Source organism: Arachis stenosperma, chromosome 10 (genome assembly GCF_014773155.1).
Source record: "Arachis stenosperma cultivar V10309 chromosome 10, arast.V10309.gnm1.PFL2, whole genome shotgun sequence".
In the NCBI taxonomy this organism is placed as follows: Eukaryota; Viridiplantae; Streptophyta; class Magnoliopsida; order Fabales; family Fabaceae; genus Arachis; species Arachis stenosperma.
Genome location: NC_080386.1, coordinates 5,025,181 through 5,042,508, shown reverse-complemented (window position 1 = coordinate 5,042,508; position 17,328 = coordinate 5,025,181). Strand labels below are relative to the sequence as shown.

The 17,328-nt window shown below is 36.3% G+C and overlaps 2 protein-coding genes across 3 annotated transcripts; both read right to left on the bottom strand.

Annotated features, from left to right (window-relative positions):
- Window positions 1-38: 38 nt before the first annotated feature.
- LOC130954589 (uncharacterized) lies at window positions 39-2,909 on the bottom strand. The gene is made up of 2 exons (XM_057881348.1): window positions 1,990-2,909; window positions 39-741 (listed from the first exon to the last, which is right to left on the bottom strand). Exons 1-2 carry the CDS (start codon window positions 2,851-2,853, stop codon window positions 325-327), a joined length of 1,281 nt encoding a protein of 426 aa, XP_057737331.1. The 5' UTR covers window positions 2,854-2,909; the 3' UTR covers window positions 39-324.
- A 3,171-nt stretch (window positions 2,910-6,080) lies between these two features.
- Window positions 6,081-15,238, bottom strand: LOC130955696 (probable RNA-dependent RNA polymerase 5). 2 transcript variants are annotated; one of them, XM_057882620.1, is made up of 18 exons: window positions 14,774-15,238; window positions 14,051-14,222; window positions 13,838-13,964; window positions 13,393-13,467; window positions 12,976-13,165; window positions 12,539-12,737; window positions 12,346-12,433; window positions 12,110-12,250; window positions 11,098-11,169; window positions 10,461-10,567; window positions 9,651-9,799; window positions 9,270-9,492; window positions 8,743-8,968; window positions 8,362-8,534; window positions 7,910-8,069; window positions 7,119-7,257; window positions 6,632-6,804; window positions 6,081-6,503 (listed from the first exon to the last, which is right to left on the bottom strand). In XM_057882620.1, exons 1-18 carry the CDS (start codon window positions 15,120-15,122, stop codon window positions 6,267-6,269), a joined length of 3,000 nt encoding a protein of 999 aa, XP_057738603.1. In that variant the 5' UTR covers window positions 15,123-15,238; the 3' UTR covers window positions 6,081-6,266. The 2 variants fall into 2 exon arrangements, with proteins under 2 accessions (XP_057738603.1, XP_057738604.1); XM_057882621.1 differs by having other exon boundaries at window positions 14,051-14,216.
- Between the last annotated feature and the right edge of the window lie 2,090 nt (window positions 15,239-17,328).

Here is a 17,328-nt window from a genome sequence, read left to right as displayed (position 1 = left end):
TATTATATTTCTTTTGTGTTAATTATGTAAATTTTACAGTTTGCTCGTCTGATCCATTTTCTAACCTAGCTAACCTAGTCAACCATAACATTGCCATTTACATGAAAATTTACAAGATCAGCATTTTACATGTTTTCTGTTGCCATTTTCACAAATGCAACCCTTTATAGCTTATACAATCTCAGATTTAGAATCAGAAACAGATCGTATCTTCGGAATAAACTTAATCAGATACATCATATCGCCTATATAACTTGAAAATATGATGTCATTCAAGGGTAAAAAAAAATTAACTAGCTCTTTTTTTTTTTTATTAGGATTAAACTAGCTATCTCTTGGAGCAGGCATTATCCTAAGTCTCTCCTCAGATGCTTGATTGGTCCCCCCACTAAATCTCTCCTCTGCTAGTAGTGACTGCAAATCACTACCATTTGCCAAACTGTTAAACTCAACAGCTTTAGATGGCATTGTTGGGTATCGACGTTGGCAAAATGTCATTAGCCTCTTAATTGATTGCAAGTACTTGCGAGTAGTCTCATCATTCATAATGTGAGCAACACTGTTGGTGTAGATCTTTTCACGAGCAGACCTTTCGTGGATACCAACCATAGTAACACCAATAGGCCAAGGTGCATTCCCGATGGCCAGCTTGATGTAATGGTCCATTGCAGCCAGGTAATCTCGCTTCATGCAGCAATTAACCACAATCATTAATGCCTGTCGGATGTCATCAGGAAGAACCTGAAAATTGCATGGAACCCAACACGGTCTATCAGCGAATTGCTTCAATGTGCTTACATTACTGAACATACTATGCAAACAAAAAAAATTTATCCTTAAAACCATAAAATTTACTACTTGAAACAATATCCATTAAACATTCAACGAGTGTATATAATTATGTTCAGTAAATCCTCTAACACTCTGACTCTCTTGTTGTGTCCCTCTCCCAACAACAAAACATTCTAGGACTGTGTTTCAGTATCTTCCTATATACTGACTAAAGGACCAAGCAGAAAATCATTCTTAACAGGTAAAAAGCAGAAAGTAGAAACTAGCAATGATTGTCGTTTCGGAACTAATATTGTCATTAGCATTAGCAGGTAAAACATACAGCATGACGCATATATACATCTAAATTATGACCAGTACAATTTCCAGCACAACCTCAATAATTAAGACAGAGGAAAGGGGTATATCAACTAGCCATGATTGTTCTTGTTGTTTCTGATCACCAATTTTAACAACAAAGCTTTCTCCACTGGAAGAGTTGGCACTTGGCAACATGTATCAATTGAAGCCATTAGGATCTATCATAAATGCAAAACCAAACCAAAACACTCCCCAACTGAATCAGATAGACTCCATGAACAAACTCACCAGAGAAACTAAACTTTGTCCTACTAGATGGGGTTAGCCACAGACTACGCCACAATACCTATCACAAATTATATCTAAAGTTCTTTAAATAATTTATCGTATAATTTTCTTAGGTTTCTCTCTTCTTGTACTTTACAGTACTACCCTTCATTTGATCCACTCTCCTAAGCCTAAGCATTCTTCAAAACCTAAAACAAGATTCTCACTCATCCCTCTCCAATGATGTCCAAACCACTCATCTATAAACAAATTTATAATAATAGATATGCAGACATGGACTATTCAAGCTCCATCCTAACAAGTAATCAAATATGTCTATATAGACATGCAGACATGCAGTAATCAAATTCAGAGTGCGTTCAGTTTACAGATTTGCTAACTATGGTTTGATCACACATACAATTCCATTCCCCCCCCCCCCCCCCCCCCCCCAATCCTACTTCATTGCTAGAAAATCATACGTACTATTTTCATTATTAACGTGACAATCACCCTACACATCACTAGACACTGATCTTCAAAATTTAACTTCCACATAACTGTTTTTCCTTCAAGAATAATTTCAATTAGAGAATAACTAGACCAAAGAGAGCGTGCGTAAAAATTCACCTTCTTCCTGCAGAACTTGAACAGCGGGTTGAGGTACCGAGCGCACTGCTTGAACGTGGCGACCATGGACTTCCCTTTCGCGGTTCGCTTCTCGGCCTCCGGCATCTCCTGCAGCTCTTGCTTCCACTCGTTCAGCAGCTTCTTGAAGAAAACCAAAATCTTATCCTCCTCGCACAGCTCCTCGAAATTCGCTTTCATCCGCTTCGAGTCGGAGTCCTTGTCGCCGTCCATGCCACTGGATCCTTCGCTCAAATCGTCATCTCCAGCGCCACCTTCCCTGTCTTCGGAAGCGCCGTCCTCCGCCTTCTGCCTCTTCCTCTCGCCCAGCATTCCCGTCTTCTGACGCTTTCTCAGCTCCGCAATATCGCGCAGGAAATCATTGGTCTGCCCTTCCGTCATGTCGCTATCGACTTCAAACAAACCAGCTTTCAACACGTATTTCAGGCGATCCAACCTGGCATCGTCGTCTTCGCCGAACAGCGTCACCGGCTGCTTGAGGAACCGGAGGCGGCGGATGACCTCCTGTTTTGAGAGGACGAGCTTGTCGATATTCTGCTCCTCGGTGAGGGAAGTTCCCGAGGCTAAGGAGGAGGCAGAACCGGGGAGCTTGGATGTACCACCGGTGGAAGACGACGCAGCGGCAGCGGAGGCTGAGCCGGAGGTGGAGGACGCATTATTGTTGTTGCTATTGGTGGTGGCTTTGTCGTGGCCATTGGATTTGGCTTCCAACTCACGCTTCTCTTGCTCGCGGAGCTTTTGGATCTCCTTCTGTTGGATCTCGGAGCGCTTGAAGACTCTCTTTCCGCCGCTGACCTCGGCGAGGGATTGGCGCTTCTTGAGGAGCTCTTGCTTGAGGAGATCCATTTGGGATTCTCGGGTTTTGGCGGTCGACCACTGATATGATGTTTATGTTACTTGAAAAGCACTAAATACTCTGGATATGGATTAATTTTTTAGTTTAATTTATTCATTTATACACACACAAACAATGGGGTAATTTACAAGAAGATAAACCCTATGACTAGGGCCGTCAAAATGGGCTAAACCCATCGGACCAGCCCGTTTACCCGTTTAAATGGGCGGACTTTGCCCTTAAAATTAAGCCCGTTTAAATTTCGGGTTAAACGGGCTGAGCCCGTTTAAATTTCGGGTTAAACGGGCTGAGCCCGATTAACCCGAAAAAAATGACGGGTTAAACGGGCTAGTCCGCGGGCTAAACGGGTGGCCCGTTTAATTTTTTTTTTCATTTTAAAAAAAAAGTAACACTTTTAGCTAATATTTTTTTCAATCCGACCCGAAAATCCGACCCATCAACTAAAAAAAAAATTTTTTTAAATGGTTTTTGACCTAAAAGTGGTTTTTTTGTCAAAATATTTTTCAAAAAATAAAATAAAATGATAAACGGGCTGGCCCGTTTAACCCATCGGGCTGACTATAAATGGTCCGGGCTAAAAAATTTTGGCCCGCGAATAAAGCGGGCTTAAATGGGCCAGCCCGTTTAATCCATGGGCTTAATGGGCTGGGCCTAAATGGGCCGGGCTAGCCCGTTTGACAGCCCTACCTATGACCACATGTGATACACACAACGTTTAAATGATATTAGTAGCTACTTTTAAAGAAATAAACTCTTTAATTATTTTAAAATAATAATGCTCCACATTCATGTAATTTCTCTAATTAAGCCAACTAAGTTTTTTTTTGAATCACACGTTTTCTTTTTATTAAATATTAAGGTAAAGTTTTTTTCTGTAGAGCTTTTCTTTCTCAACGTAAACCTTCTCTTCGTTTTTTTATCTCAATGTAGAGTTTTTCTTCTTCAACGTAAAACTCTCATGTTCTTTTCTATTCTAATTTCTACAACTTAAAACTTTATATTTTTTTCGTTTTCTTTTTCGATTTGCATTGCATGTATCTTCTTCATTTTCAGATTTCAATAGCGTATCAAAACAATGAATGATTCAACTTTAAATCAGTTTAATGAGAGCGGTTTGGATTATTGTTGTGAATCGAATCAAGCGGAAGAGGTTTGGATGATTCAATTTTAAATTGAATTGAATAGAATGCAATCGCTAAATCCAGTTGTTTATGAACACAATTTTTTATTCATTTGGTATTGTACATTGGTTTCGTTTTAATGGTATTTTCAGTTCAATCTAGACGCAGGTATTCTGAATTTGAATTTATATAATGGACAATGTTCGGTTCATTTAGTATTATACAGTAGTTTCGCTTTGATAATATTTTCGGTTAATTCTAGACGCAGGTGTTCTGAATTCGAATTTATATAATGGACAAATATTCGATTCATTTGGTATTATATAATGGTTTCGTTTTAATAATATTTTCGGTTCATTTGTAGTCCAAGTGTGTTGACGATGAATAGTTTGTCCTAATGGTTGGAATGACTTTCAAGACAAATTGAATGAAATGGAATGAAATCTAAAATAATAATAAAGTGATAATAAATAATTTCATTTTTTTTTGCTAAAAAAAAGACTCAATCATCAACAAAAACACATTAAATTTATTTTTGGACTCAAATGAACTTCACCTAAACTAAGAAATGAACTAAAATTACTTAAGAAATAAAAAATTTGGTCAATACTTATCAGCAGCATCAAGTGAACCTCAATTAACACACAAATGAACTGAAATAAATTAAGAAATGAACCGAAATTATTTAATGATGGCATCGAAAAAAATCAAAACTAATAAAAGCAAAATGTTGATATTGTTGATACTGACGATAACGAAAGAGAAGAAGAAGAGCGTGTGTGTATTTGAAAGGAGGAGGAGAAGGAAGAGGAGAAAAAAAGAACATTGGAATTTTTGAGCTTGTTTGGTTGGATTTAGATGACAATAAAATTTGGATACATAATAAATCCAATTTTAAAATTATATCTCACAATATTAAATTCATTTAACTTTAATTATTTGTTTTTGTTTTTAACTATTTGATCATGATATAAATAGGACAATTAAATGACAAATCTATAGAGATTATCATTCTACAATAAGGACTTGATTGTATGAGCGTCTAAGTAATTTTCATTCACTATTGACCCATCTCTACACGTCAATTTAGATTGGTGGGGGTAGAATTGTAGGTTTATGAACATGAAAAAAGATAGTTATATCTCAACAATTTTTTTGTCTATTCTATATATTATATATATATATATATATATAATTATTTGATAATTAATATGTGAAAAAATATATTCAAATAAAAACAATGATACAATGAATTACCATCAAATACTTTAAGTTAGCATAAGATGTAAAACATTGATCAACATACAGTAACATTTTTTATAAATATAGTCTACATTATTTAGTATATTATATGGATACATGAGATAAAAGGAAAAACACAAAAATATATCTCAAAGCAAAACGGAGGAAATAATTGATAGAAAACCAAAAGTATAAATATTAGTCAGAATTGTACATTATTTGTACTTTTAATTAAAGATTAAAAGGAGATTTAAATTGATTGCAAGACTTTTTCTACACAATCATGCTTTTATTCAAGATAAGACAATTATAAATTTATAATTGTATCTCAATATCTCAAGACCAGTAAGATAATAAATTTACAATTCTTCTAAACTATCACCATTTTTAAGTAATCACTAACAACTACTGAATTGTTTAAAGTTCTAACTCAAAAGAATCATCGTCGACTAACTACAACCAAGTTTCTAAATTTTCAGTTAATTTCTTGAGCTACAAAAATGATGACAGGTAAATTTAGTAGGGTCAACTACATATATTAGACATGTAAAATCCCTATCATCAATATTAACAGATACCACATTCCCACTTAAAAGCAGCCACAAAAATAACTGCAATAAACCAAAATAATGCACAAAGTTTGCTTCATTTTCCGCAATATAACTTACTTCCTCCATCGCTGCCTACTGCCGTGCCGCCATCAGCTCCATCTCTATCACCATCATCATTGTCTCCACTACTGCCACTCCGTATTATTAGACATTAACATCATAAATCCCCAAAACAAACATGGTCAGTTGGTCACATATCACATATATAACTTAAAGCAGCAACATAAAGATCTACAATGAATATAGTGCACAAAGTTTCATTACTTGCCAATGACCAATCCTACAGGTTGATACTCGATAACATGAAAATCCTATATTATATTACAGGCACAGCTAAGGTGCAAGTTTGGTAACAGTTCATCAACCAAAGTATTGGCATAGGCTATGATACAATTAACTAGCTAGTATGACTGTGTAGAGTGAAGATGATCATCCAATCTCACGCAATACAGAGAGGGAAACCACAAAAGCCTTTTCATCTTGTTTAAGGTTATAAAGACTGCATAGAGGTGAACCTGCAACCATCCATGCAAATCTGCATTTACCAACTTGCTTCACTGCCATGGCATGGTCATAAGTAACATTATACACAGCCAAAGCATCATTATAAATATCATTTATGTCTCTTGCACTATCTTCCATATTGTCAGCACCACCATACAGTTTCTACACAAAAAGGAAAATTCCCATCAGCACACACTGTTCATGGTAACATCCAGGGAGTAAAAAAAATGTGCTTACATATAGAATGAGGGTATATACAAATAATATAACTAGAAAAATATGAATTTCACCTGCTTATAATATTTGATGACTTCATCTGCCTTCTCTTTGGAAGCATCTTTGTCATTTTCTTTGTCTCTTAAGGCAGCAGTCATATCACTCTTATACTCCTCATATAAATTTCGCCAATTTTCCAAACTTGTTTTAGGTACTTCAATATCAAAACAAGGGAGTTTTTTTATTTCTGGTAACATGGACAGGACGATAATCAGCATACATAAAATGGACAGATTGTACATCACCTTATATGAAGTACTTGGAGGAAAATAAATAAATAAATCATGAAGGTAAGCTTCAAAACCACGTTAAGGTTGCTGCCTTATAACCAGAAGATTGCAAGTTTGAATCTTCATAAACACCCCCTATCCTCTATGAAAAAGTAGAGCAATATACATCTATCATCCTGGGACCTTGCCAGATGGTAATGTTATGTGCTTGACAATCCTTTTCTATATTTATATAAATACATAAATACCTGACTTAAATGCAAGTACTCACCTATTGCAGAATCTTCTTTATGTTGCCATCTGAGAACCTCATCATATATCATTCCTAACACAGAGGTTGAAGTGAATGATTTCTCCTTTTCCATATAATGTGGGAACAATTCTGCCGACAACTCTTTTGGGACTTCAATCTGTTGATAAAGTACATGTTTCAGAGTTCGGACTGGAAAATACAGATGGTATTCATTCTGGAAAGCATTATTTGTAAATATTTACATCAATAAAACCAAATTCAAAGTGATGTCATCTATTTGACCATACAGCACCAGAAACAAGATTTTTCAATCCTGAAACGAACATTTAAATAGTAGAAAACCGAAAACCACAGATAATAGAATAAAGGATATGAAATTATTGCATCTATTGGCAATGACTGGCAACAAATGAATAAGAGAAGTTTAGGACAATTGATCAGAAGAGAAGAGACATGCACCCAGATTTGCACGCCATAATGAACATGCAAAGTAGAACACAATAAATTCTAATATTTACAGATAACAAAGTTCATCATGATAACAGTAAATTTAATCAAGTAATGAATGCATTGCACACAATCCAAGATCATAAAATCCCATGATTGGGAAAAAGGAGAAGGAGAGGGGGGGGGGGGGGGTTGGATCGGGAAGCCCAGATCAACCTATAGACTTCAATATGACAAATAGTTCCATGCCAAGTGAGAAGAAGCATTCACACAACTGCTAATTGATTGGTCAAGAAAAGTCATGGAGTCCACAAGCAGACACCAGATATAAAGCAATAATAGAATGATATGGTCAAACTAACCTTACGACCACTTTTCTTCGGAGCATCCAATGCCATATAATATATATTAACCAATCTAATTATGTTTTCCTTCACTCGTTCCTTCTCCTCTTCATTTCTTATGGTCAAAAATCGATCCATAAGTGCCATCCAGCTCTCAGCAGCCACACCTATTGCGTTGCTGAAAGATACAAAAATAAAATAAAAGAAAATCCCTAAGATCAACTGGAATTGTGTTCCATGTTCCATCAACAGCCTTGTTACCTGCATTCGCTATGTTATTCAAGTATTACATGTAACGAGTACAGGATAAGGTGTCTAAATCAGCATAAAAGAGTGGTCATCTAGTAGATATGAGTATGACGCACGTATTTAAATCTAATTTTGCCTGCAGTACCTTGCACAATTTTGACTTCGGAAAGCAGATATACAACTAGAATTCTACAAATTTATATATATCTCTGCAAATTCACCTTGGTTCAAATCGAGTCTTTAGGTATAGTCTAAAAAGCTGTTCCTCAAATTCCTCAGAAGACATATCACGTGGTTCTTTAACACTTGGTTCTTTATCATGTGGTTCTTTATCATAAGGCTCTTCAGGTCGAGTTTCCATCCAAGGATCACTCTGTCTGAAGTATTTTAATAGCTGCAGCATTTCAAACTTTGAATGGTCAAATTAAACTACTTTAAAGATCCTCAGAGAATAACATGCACATATGCATGCAGACAAATAGCAAATAAGAAGGGTATATTCCCCCAGAAGAAAAGTTCCATTTTGTGAAGATAATGGGACAACAATGCAATAAACAAATTTAGAGAGAAGAATAAATTGAATTTCAAACAGAGATTGGAACCTCAGAATTTTGTGAAACCCAGTACTTGTCTCCATCAAAATCGCCTCCGGCAATCTCATCTGCCACAGAGCGAGGGCCAACACACGGGAAGAAAATTGCATACTTGCTATCGCCAACATAAGATTTTAGTTCCTCCACAGGTACCGCATCCATTCTGTGAATGTCCCCAAAATGTAAACCTGGATTTCTGTAAACTAACACCTCCCCTGTAATTGGGCCATTTTCACTACATAAAAAAGGAATAATCAGCTCAGACATAATAATATTAAATTGCAAAAATTATTCCATTTTTTAAAGGAACGCTATAAAGCATGATGCAGCTAAACATGCTCATTGCATTTTGTTCTACTCAATATTGCATACAGTTCATTCTTGACGAAAATGGCCATTTTCACTACAAGGATGTATGTGTCAACAAGACAAATATTCTGTTTTCATTAGTTTTGAATATCAAATACATCTAAAATTTAGAAATTTTTCTGGATAAAAGATTAATTAATTCCAAAGAGTAAAAGATTTATGCTTACTGAATTACACAAACTTGATTTCTTTCTAATTTTCCAGTAGGATCAACAGTCCCCATCAAATAGAAAGAATCCGGTATATAGATCTTCCCTCCTCTAAGCTTCTTCATTTCCTCCTTTGCAAATACGGACAATTGAAACTGCAAATGTGGCTCTTCAATAGGAATCCCACATAAGATCATTCGCAACGCAGTGTAGTCATCCATCTCACCATGGTTTAGAGCAACTGCATGTAAATGATGGTTAGAAAGCTTTGCTTGGTGAGATTTCAACACATTTAAAACAGTAAATTAATTCAACTCTTATCCAAAGACCAAAATAACTAAATAAGTAAGACCTTGATGAAATATGACTAAATATATCTTATTAATCTGCATGAACAACCTCTAAAAGCAGCGCGTTTATTAGAGAAGATTTGGTCAACATCTTTCAGATTATCCTGAAGTACTTCTATGAAGTATTCATTTGGAACTCCACCATAGCTTAGAAGTGCAATGAGATATTTAGACAAGAATGACCGATTTGGGTGATTGCTGAAACATGTGGAACTTTAGTTAGTGATTTCTCTCCCTAAAAAACAGTAGATATTTTGCTTCATAAGAAAAAAGCTTGAACAATCTACTATCTATTATCGGTTGCAAACTTTGGGCAACATAGAATCATCAAATAGTGTCCTTATGGATTTCTTTCAATAGAAAAAAGATAGCGAGTAACCATTTATATTCGTTTTATCAAATAAACGACTACTGCGCTAGGGGCTAGCCTTGGCAAACCTTGTAGCCTTTGGACTTGGAAGTTCCTAATAAAAACTCTAGGAACAACCTCTCTGGATGCATACATCTACCTTCACCAAACTCCACCAGGTGAAACCCTCATCTCCTCCAAGCACCCTTATTAAGGAAATCATTATATGCCTCTTTAGCCCATTTATATCGAGGATTATTAGTAAATGGTGAAACGTAAATATAAACAATAAAGTACAGCATTGAAAGGGCTCATTAGTCAATGGTCTGGTGAAATGCTAAAGTTGCGCATCCAGATGAAACACATAAATCGAGAAAAGCAAATACATTATCCCCTTAACAAGTAATATGTGATTGGACATATACTTTATCAGCTTCTGAACTAATTTAATTATCAAAATAATGATAACTAAGACAAAATACTAGCAGGAAAGGTGATGATGTGAAAAACCTCGTTCCCACCACTTCTAACGAATCTATGCTTGGAGCATTCGAAAGTTCTTTGTCGGTCTTAACTTTAATCATTGAATCCCGAACCTGAATTGTCCTAGGAGGAAGCTGCACGATCATCAACCCATATATATATTAGGGACAAAAAGTATACTTTACGCTAATATTTTTCTTTATCTAGAGAAAATAAATTATTTTATAGAATAGACCACAATACCGATCCAATTCTAAGTAGAGAGGATGTCAAGCACCTCTAGTAACCAGGAAAAATATATTGGAAAGCTAAAATACCAGCATGCCCTATGGATAAATTTGGGAATATACACTTCTATAATATAGTCCACCAATGCTTAATTGCAACAATATTTTATAAACATGTCACCTATGTTATCCTTCTCATCATTATAAGACTACATGTTCAACTTAATCATCGAAAACCAGAATAAAAACAGTGGAGCAAAACATTGAAATATCAAAATGTACAAATATCTTATGATCTACACAGTTATAATTTACATATCAATTCAGACAGCTTAAAAAGCACTCAGCAAACTAGGTGTTCCATAATAGTGACTAGATAAACATATGCCAAAGAAGAAATCATGACTTTTAAAAACAAGAGTTGTTCAAAAACATACCGTATGATTAACCACAAGTGTGCCTTTAATTGCAGAACCCTTGTGGAAGAGACGGCACTGGATCATCAAAGGCTTTATGGGCAAAAGGGAAAATTATAAATTCTATTAGGACAATATCCACGCATATGACATGAACAAGCAATACAAAAACGTCATTGCAATATTAAAACTGGCAAGGAAACCACAGAAATTGAGCATCTCCCATTGTATCATCAAAAGCTAACAGATTGGGAATTTCCTAAGTTTAATGACAGTCATAAGCACAGAATACTCACAAAGGGGATGGATCATAAAGCATATTAAAATATTTCTTAGCATATAAGATTTGTCATTTACTTCACCAGGAAATACCAACAAAAGGAGAACCAGAATATGATAAAGTAGAGGGAAAAACATATTTCACCATATATATATATATATATATATATATAAAGAGAGAGTATGTATAAAAGAAAGTTTCTTCAAAACACAATATGAACAAGTTTTGCACTAGAAAAAACATTTCCTTTCAACCTCTCTTTCATTTTTCCCCCATGATTTAATCCATTGAAGACATATTTATTCTTATGGAAGACATGACGGAAAAAAAAAATACCAGAAAAAAGAAGAGCTCCCATCCAAAATTTTTCTCTTCCATGCATCGACTTTCAGAACAGTTTTTGTGTGTGCAGTCATTAAAGTTTAACTCCACAATTTTTCAGGCATTAAATAAGATAAAGCACAAACCACAAACCACAATATCGGAGAATGTATAAACCACAAAGGTGAAACTTGAGTTCATCCTTTCACAGGAAGTGAAACAAAATTTAATCCACCAACCAAAACTGTTATTAGTTACCAAAAGCAGACGCATGGTTCTTTTTATGATGAAAGAGTTGCAGTAGTGCCGTAGTGGTTTTGCAACACATTTTTTCTTTTTAATGTGGATTCTTAACAAATGACTAGTCATTGGGAGAAAAAAGGAATTTAACTGAACAATTTAGTGGAATGATACACTAAAAAGTCAAGAAACCTTCGTGGTTTTATTTTTGGCAGTTCCTTTAGATACATTGGTAGGGCAGCACGACGCCAAGTCTTCTGAGATGAACCCAGTTCCATCTGTGTGAATACGCGGTTTGCCATCTATATCGGGAACTTTTTCTCCTTTTTCATCCTAATTCCCAATGACAAGGAAGGTCAAATAATAATAATTTGCTTCATGCAAGACTGTAAATTATAAAAATTGAGTATATTGGCAACTGACTATACCAGGCAATATTCATCATCAATTTGCTTAACATTCACACTAGCCAAGTCAATGTCAAGTTTGAATGTCTTTGATAGAAGAAGAGAGAATCTGAAAACCACTACAGTTAGTTTCTTGGACAAAATCTATTATGAGGTGATCAAGTGCAGGCCAAAATAAAATATAAATGTCTAAAAATAGTATTTGTCATAATACCTAGCCATATACTTATCCACACTAGCTAACGTGTGAGCATGCATAAACAAACATCTAGCTTCGATCATTTTCCGATCTGCCAGAATGTACGATGCCCTCTCATCAGCAGAAGAAAGTGACTTCATCCTAACAAAATAACACTTTACAGAGGACGATGCTGGGTCCTTCTTCTTCTCTTCCTTTCCACCATCTTTAAAAACTGCTCAATTGGTGAAAGAAGTATAAACACATGCCAGTCACTACAAGTTTCTTAAACAACTCAAGAGATAACATCTGATATATGGCACAGTAATGATCTATTAAAAATAGAATATTATATATCAAAGGATAAAATTTAAAAGCAAATTTCTCACTCTATTTAGTAGTTAAATCATAATTGGAGGTTAACCAGAAAAGGGAGAGGGGGTACATATAAAGAACAAGAATAAAAAGGTTACCAAAAAAGCGATATAATCTAAGGCCAACTTGGATCCCTTCCTTTCCAAACTTCTCATACAGGTTGATAGCCTCATCAACAGTGATTCGCATCTTTGGGATACTTTTCTCCTCGGAGAATTTAACAACTAAAACATTGTCATCCCCTAACGTTCTCTGTAGGTGTGTTCTTGAGTTCTGTATAATAGGACCCTGAGAGATTGATATACGTACAGGACCAATAAAGTAAAGCATTAGCATAGAAATAAAATATCTATGTAGAAAAATAAGCAATATGCAGGCAGCTTACTGATACAGAATCACAAATTTCATAAAAGTATACAAATATTAATGCTATACAAATGGGAACCTTGACGGCAGTAAAACCACCGAGTTGTCACAAATTTTGACAGTACAAAAAAACGTCGAGATCTACAAACCTTGAATCTTAAGCTCCCATCCGTAGAAACATAGCATTGATATACATGTGGCCTACTAGAATCCCATTCAACATACTGAAGAAACCAAGGTTGTCGTTAGTACAAACAGAAAAGAAATTTAACGCAGAATGAAAGAGCATCATGTTGATATGCATCATTGTAGACTGTAAAAGTCTTCTATCCCAAGGCTAAACAAGATATTCCCATCCTGTTAAACAAAATTTTGATTTTTGTATGTCGAGCACTATTGAAACAATTAAGAGTTTACTAATGCAAATTTTATGACTACCATAACTGCCAAACATTAAAATTTGAAACAAAAGTCAACTTGATTGCAGATCTCACAGTTGCACTTAAACCAATTGCAAAGGAATAAACTATAAACCTATTGCAAAGAAATAAACCAATCCAAATTTCTATCCAGAAATCAGTTGATGATATTTACCGATTGCCGATCGCAATCCTTTATATATTTATGCCCCACATCTTGCCATATTGTTCTCTCAAACCTTCCCATAGGCAAATCTTTCAAGCTTCTAATATAGTCCGGTTGAAGTCTCTCAAGACTCTCCCTGTAATTGTATGAATGAAAATAGAATTATATGCAACGAAAAACCAAAAACCAAACAGAAGAATAGCCAAGATGCACTGAGCTTACCCTCCAATGTAACTCAACAGCAGAAAGGCCCTTCTGAACTCCAATTCTCCAAGTGCCACCATCTGTGGACTAATCATTTTCTCTTCTCTTCTTTCAGCATAAAAATCCAAGGGGTTTCGTTTAAGTTCTGTAACAACGGCCTGAGAACTGCCTAAACCAACTGTATCTGTAGCTTCAAAAATGAATGACAAAGAGTGAAGCTTGTAAATGATCCCACAATGGCACTAAAAGCCCTAACTAACGACATTAAAACAGAGTTATGTTCCTGACAGAAGCAAGGTACTTTACTAAGAAACCAACATCAACATATAAATGAATCATAGTATCACACTCAACATTGCATTTGCAGTACCCATGCTGCACAAATGATACTCTATTTATTCATACAAACAATCATGGAAAAGAAAACAAACTCGAACAAACAAAACAAAACTAAAGCAATTTTGACAAAAGGGTGGGGGCAAAACCTGAAAATAATTTAGTCTTGAAAAAAGAAAAGGAAAGTGGAAAACGACGTTTTAAACTCAATATGCTATGCATGTAAGAAATAAGATCAAGCAGATAGAGATTCCAAGTTCAAATTTGTCAATAGTTAAAAAGTTCCATTTTCTTCCTAAAGAAAAATCAAAAGAGGGAGCAAAGAAGTGAAGAACTACTCCTTTTCCTGTGTAACTGAACCCAGCAACGAGTGAAAAGATGCAAACTCGAAGTAAAGAAGCATACTTTGGTGGTGCTGCCACATCGTGCGCGTAGGTGAACCGGTGAAACCGTTGGGAGAGAGAGTAGAAGAAGCAAAAGGGGAGTTTGACGGAGAAGGAAACGAAGATGGGGATGATGAGCCAGTTGATTGTTTGATCAAGTAAAGTATGAATGCGCTTAGAGACTTGATTTTGGAGTTTGAGATTTTGTTTAGTAAATTAAGGGCTTCTTGCTCGTCAATTTCAGCGAGCTTGCGCCTGACTTTAGAATCTGGAGGACTCTGGTTCTGTTCCTTGCAGATGCGCTCTAGAAGATTGTCCACCGAAGCTGGAAGAGGCACCACTACTTGCTCTGTTCCATTGTTACTCGCCATGTGATTGTGAAAATGTGTGAATGAAGAAGAAGAAGAAGAAATGGCGAAGAACGGTGAAAAGAGAGCGTGTTAGGAGTGAGGACACTGAAGAGTGGGTGACTATACATTGATTCTGCGTTTACGTATAATGATTGAAATTTTTATGTCCAGAATTTTAATTTTAAAAAGTGTTGTAACTAAATAAAAGGGTTATGGTACCTAATTAATAATTTTTTGAATAATATGAATAATTATTAATTAAATTAAAATATTTTATAATTTAAAATTTTTTATTTAAATTTTAATATTAAAATAATTATTTAAATATTTAATAAAATAAATATTTGATATATTTATTGTTTATATTATTTAATATTTTTATTGTCTTTAATTTTTTTAAATAAAATTAGCCGAAAAAAACATGCCTAAAAAAGTAATGAACGAAATTGGTGGAGCGAAAAATAGGTGACAAGACATAACACTGTCACTGAGTTTTAAATATGATGGCGGAAAAGACTCGAGAACAGTAGTACTGTAGTAGCCTAGTAGTAGTGATGTCTCTTCTCCATGACTCTACGAGTCTACCATGCGTTTTTAGGAAATGCTTTTTTTTTATTTTTGTTTTTTATTGAAATAAACTAAATAAAACAAATAAAATAAAAAATTACTTAAATATAATGACAGTTCTGTTTAAAATTATTCTTAAACTTTTTTAAAGTGAAAGAAATTTTACAAGCGAAAATTATAATTTTTTTTTTGTGTTAATTAACGGACAAGTATTATTTAAATAAGAGAAAAAAATAGTAATAAAGGGAGCGTTAATTATTTTTGATATGCTAATTACAGTAGTGTAATACGTATAAATGAAAATTTGGGTGTTGTTCGGTAGTCGGTTGCCGGACAGGTCGGTTGGTGATTGGAGAGGGTGAGAACGCCTCGATTGCGGTCGTGCCGGGTTCAGAGTTGCCAAGTGGACGATCTCCCGTTGTGAAGGGAAGAGGGGGGTGCCACCTGCAAAGACACTCCGACGCCCTAGTCAGATAGTGTGCAGGCGGGGGAAAATGATAGGAGAAAACGTGACGTACCTCGGGGGAAGAGCCAGTCTTCCCCTTATATACATGTCAGTAGTGGGCCCCTCATGGGGACAGGCCCATATCCTCAAGGACGCTGTCCTATAGCTACGTGTGAGCCGTGCGGGACGCGTGTCCGGGTCGGTTGAAGGGCGCATAACCGGGTCGGATGGAGCTCGGGCCGGGTTGACCCGCGAGGATCTTGGGCCAGGCCGTAACAGTGCCCCCACGCGCCAATGGTAGTCGTGGGAGCTATCAATGGCGCGTCGTCTCGCATCTCGTTTGTTCTCGTCAGGTCGGCCGCTCATGGGAAGAATATGCCCCCACCGCGCGTGTCCCTTGGTTGCATAAGCAACCGTTTCATCGCATCGTTCTTCGCGCCGAGCATTGAATGCTCATAATGGGGTGGAAAAACCCTGTTTGAAAAGACTATTCTGCCCCCAGGTTTTTCGCGCTTCCTGGGAGGCAGTTTTTAAACAGTCAGTTTTATGCTTCTTCACTTCTTCATACTTCCCATTTTTTCCCTTTTCTTGCTACAAGATTCCAGAACGTCGTTGTGGTGCCTTCGAACATCCCCTGTATCTTTTCGTGCTTGCAATTTCATCCTCCTTCCTCCAATTCAGGTAATTCTTGAATTCTTTTCTTTTATGCTTCTTTCTAGCATGCTTGTTGCTTGGTTTTTGCTGTTGTTGTGTAGCCTTTCGATGGTGGTTAGGTGTGTTAGGGGGTATCATCCCAGGGTAGGTTTTCCCCTGACCTTTTTACGTTTCAATTGTATTTAGCCTTAGTTGGAGAATAGTGGGGGTAGTGTCTGTATTCAGCCTGAGCAACCGATCTCTTAGACTGACTGGATGGTCCCCCCATGTAGGTATGGCCCGCACGACCTCCCGGGCTTCTCCTTCTCCCGCGGCGTACGATCCCTACGCTTGGGTCGTTTCCGATGTGAAGGACTCGCCTAACCAAATGGGTGAGGAGGAACTCACCGAGTTCCGACAAGCCGAGTACTTGTGCGGAGGGACCGATGAGGAAGCCAATTATGACGTCTTTGTCCCAGCTCCTCAGGAGCGACTGTATGAGATCAACTTCAACCATCCCCGAGTTGCCGATTGGATTTGGTTCTATAAATCCATGTTTACTCAAGTTGGGGTTCGTATTCC

Bases quoted from the DNA above. Each gene is read 5' to 3' on its own strand.
- LOC130955696 (XM_057882620.1), bottom strand. From the start codon at position 15,122: ATGGCGAGTAACAATGGAACAGAGCAAGTAGTGGTGCCTCTTCCAGCT. The intron at 9,800-10,460 runs GTTTTTCACATC...CACATGTTTCAG, and splicing joins TTAGAAGTGGTGGGAACGAG to CAATCACCCAAATCGGTCAT. The intron at 6,504-6,631 runs GTGAAATTCATA...CTTTTTGTGTAG, and splicing joins TCATCAAATATTATAAGCAG to AAACTGTATGGTGGTGCTGA.
- LOC130954589 (XM_057881348.1), bottom strand. From the start codon at position 2,853: ATGGATCTCCTCAAGCAAGAGCTCCTCAAGAAGCGCCAATCCCTCGCC. The intron at 742-1,989 runs GTGAATTTTTAC...TGCAATTTTCAG, and splicing joins TCAAGTTCTGCAGGAAGAAG to GTTCTTCCTGATGACATCCG.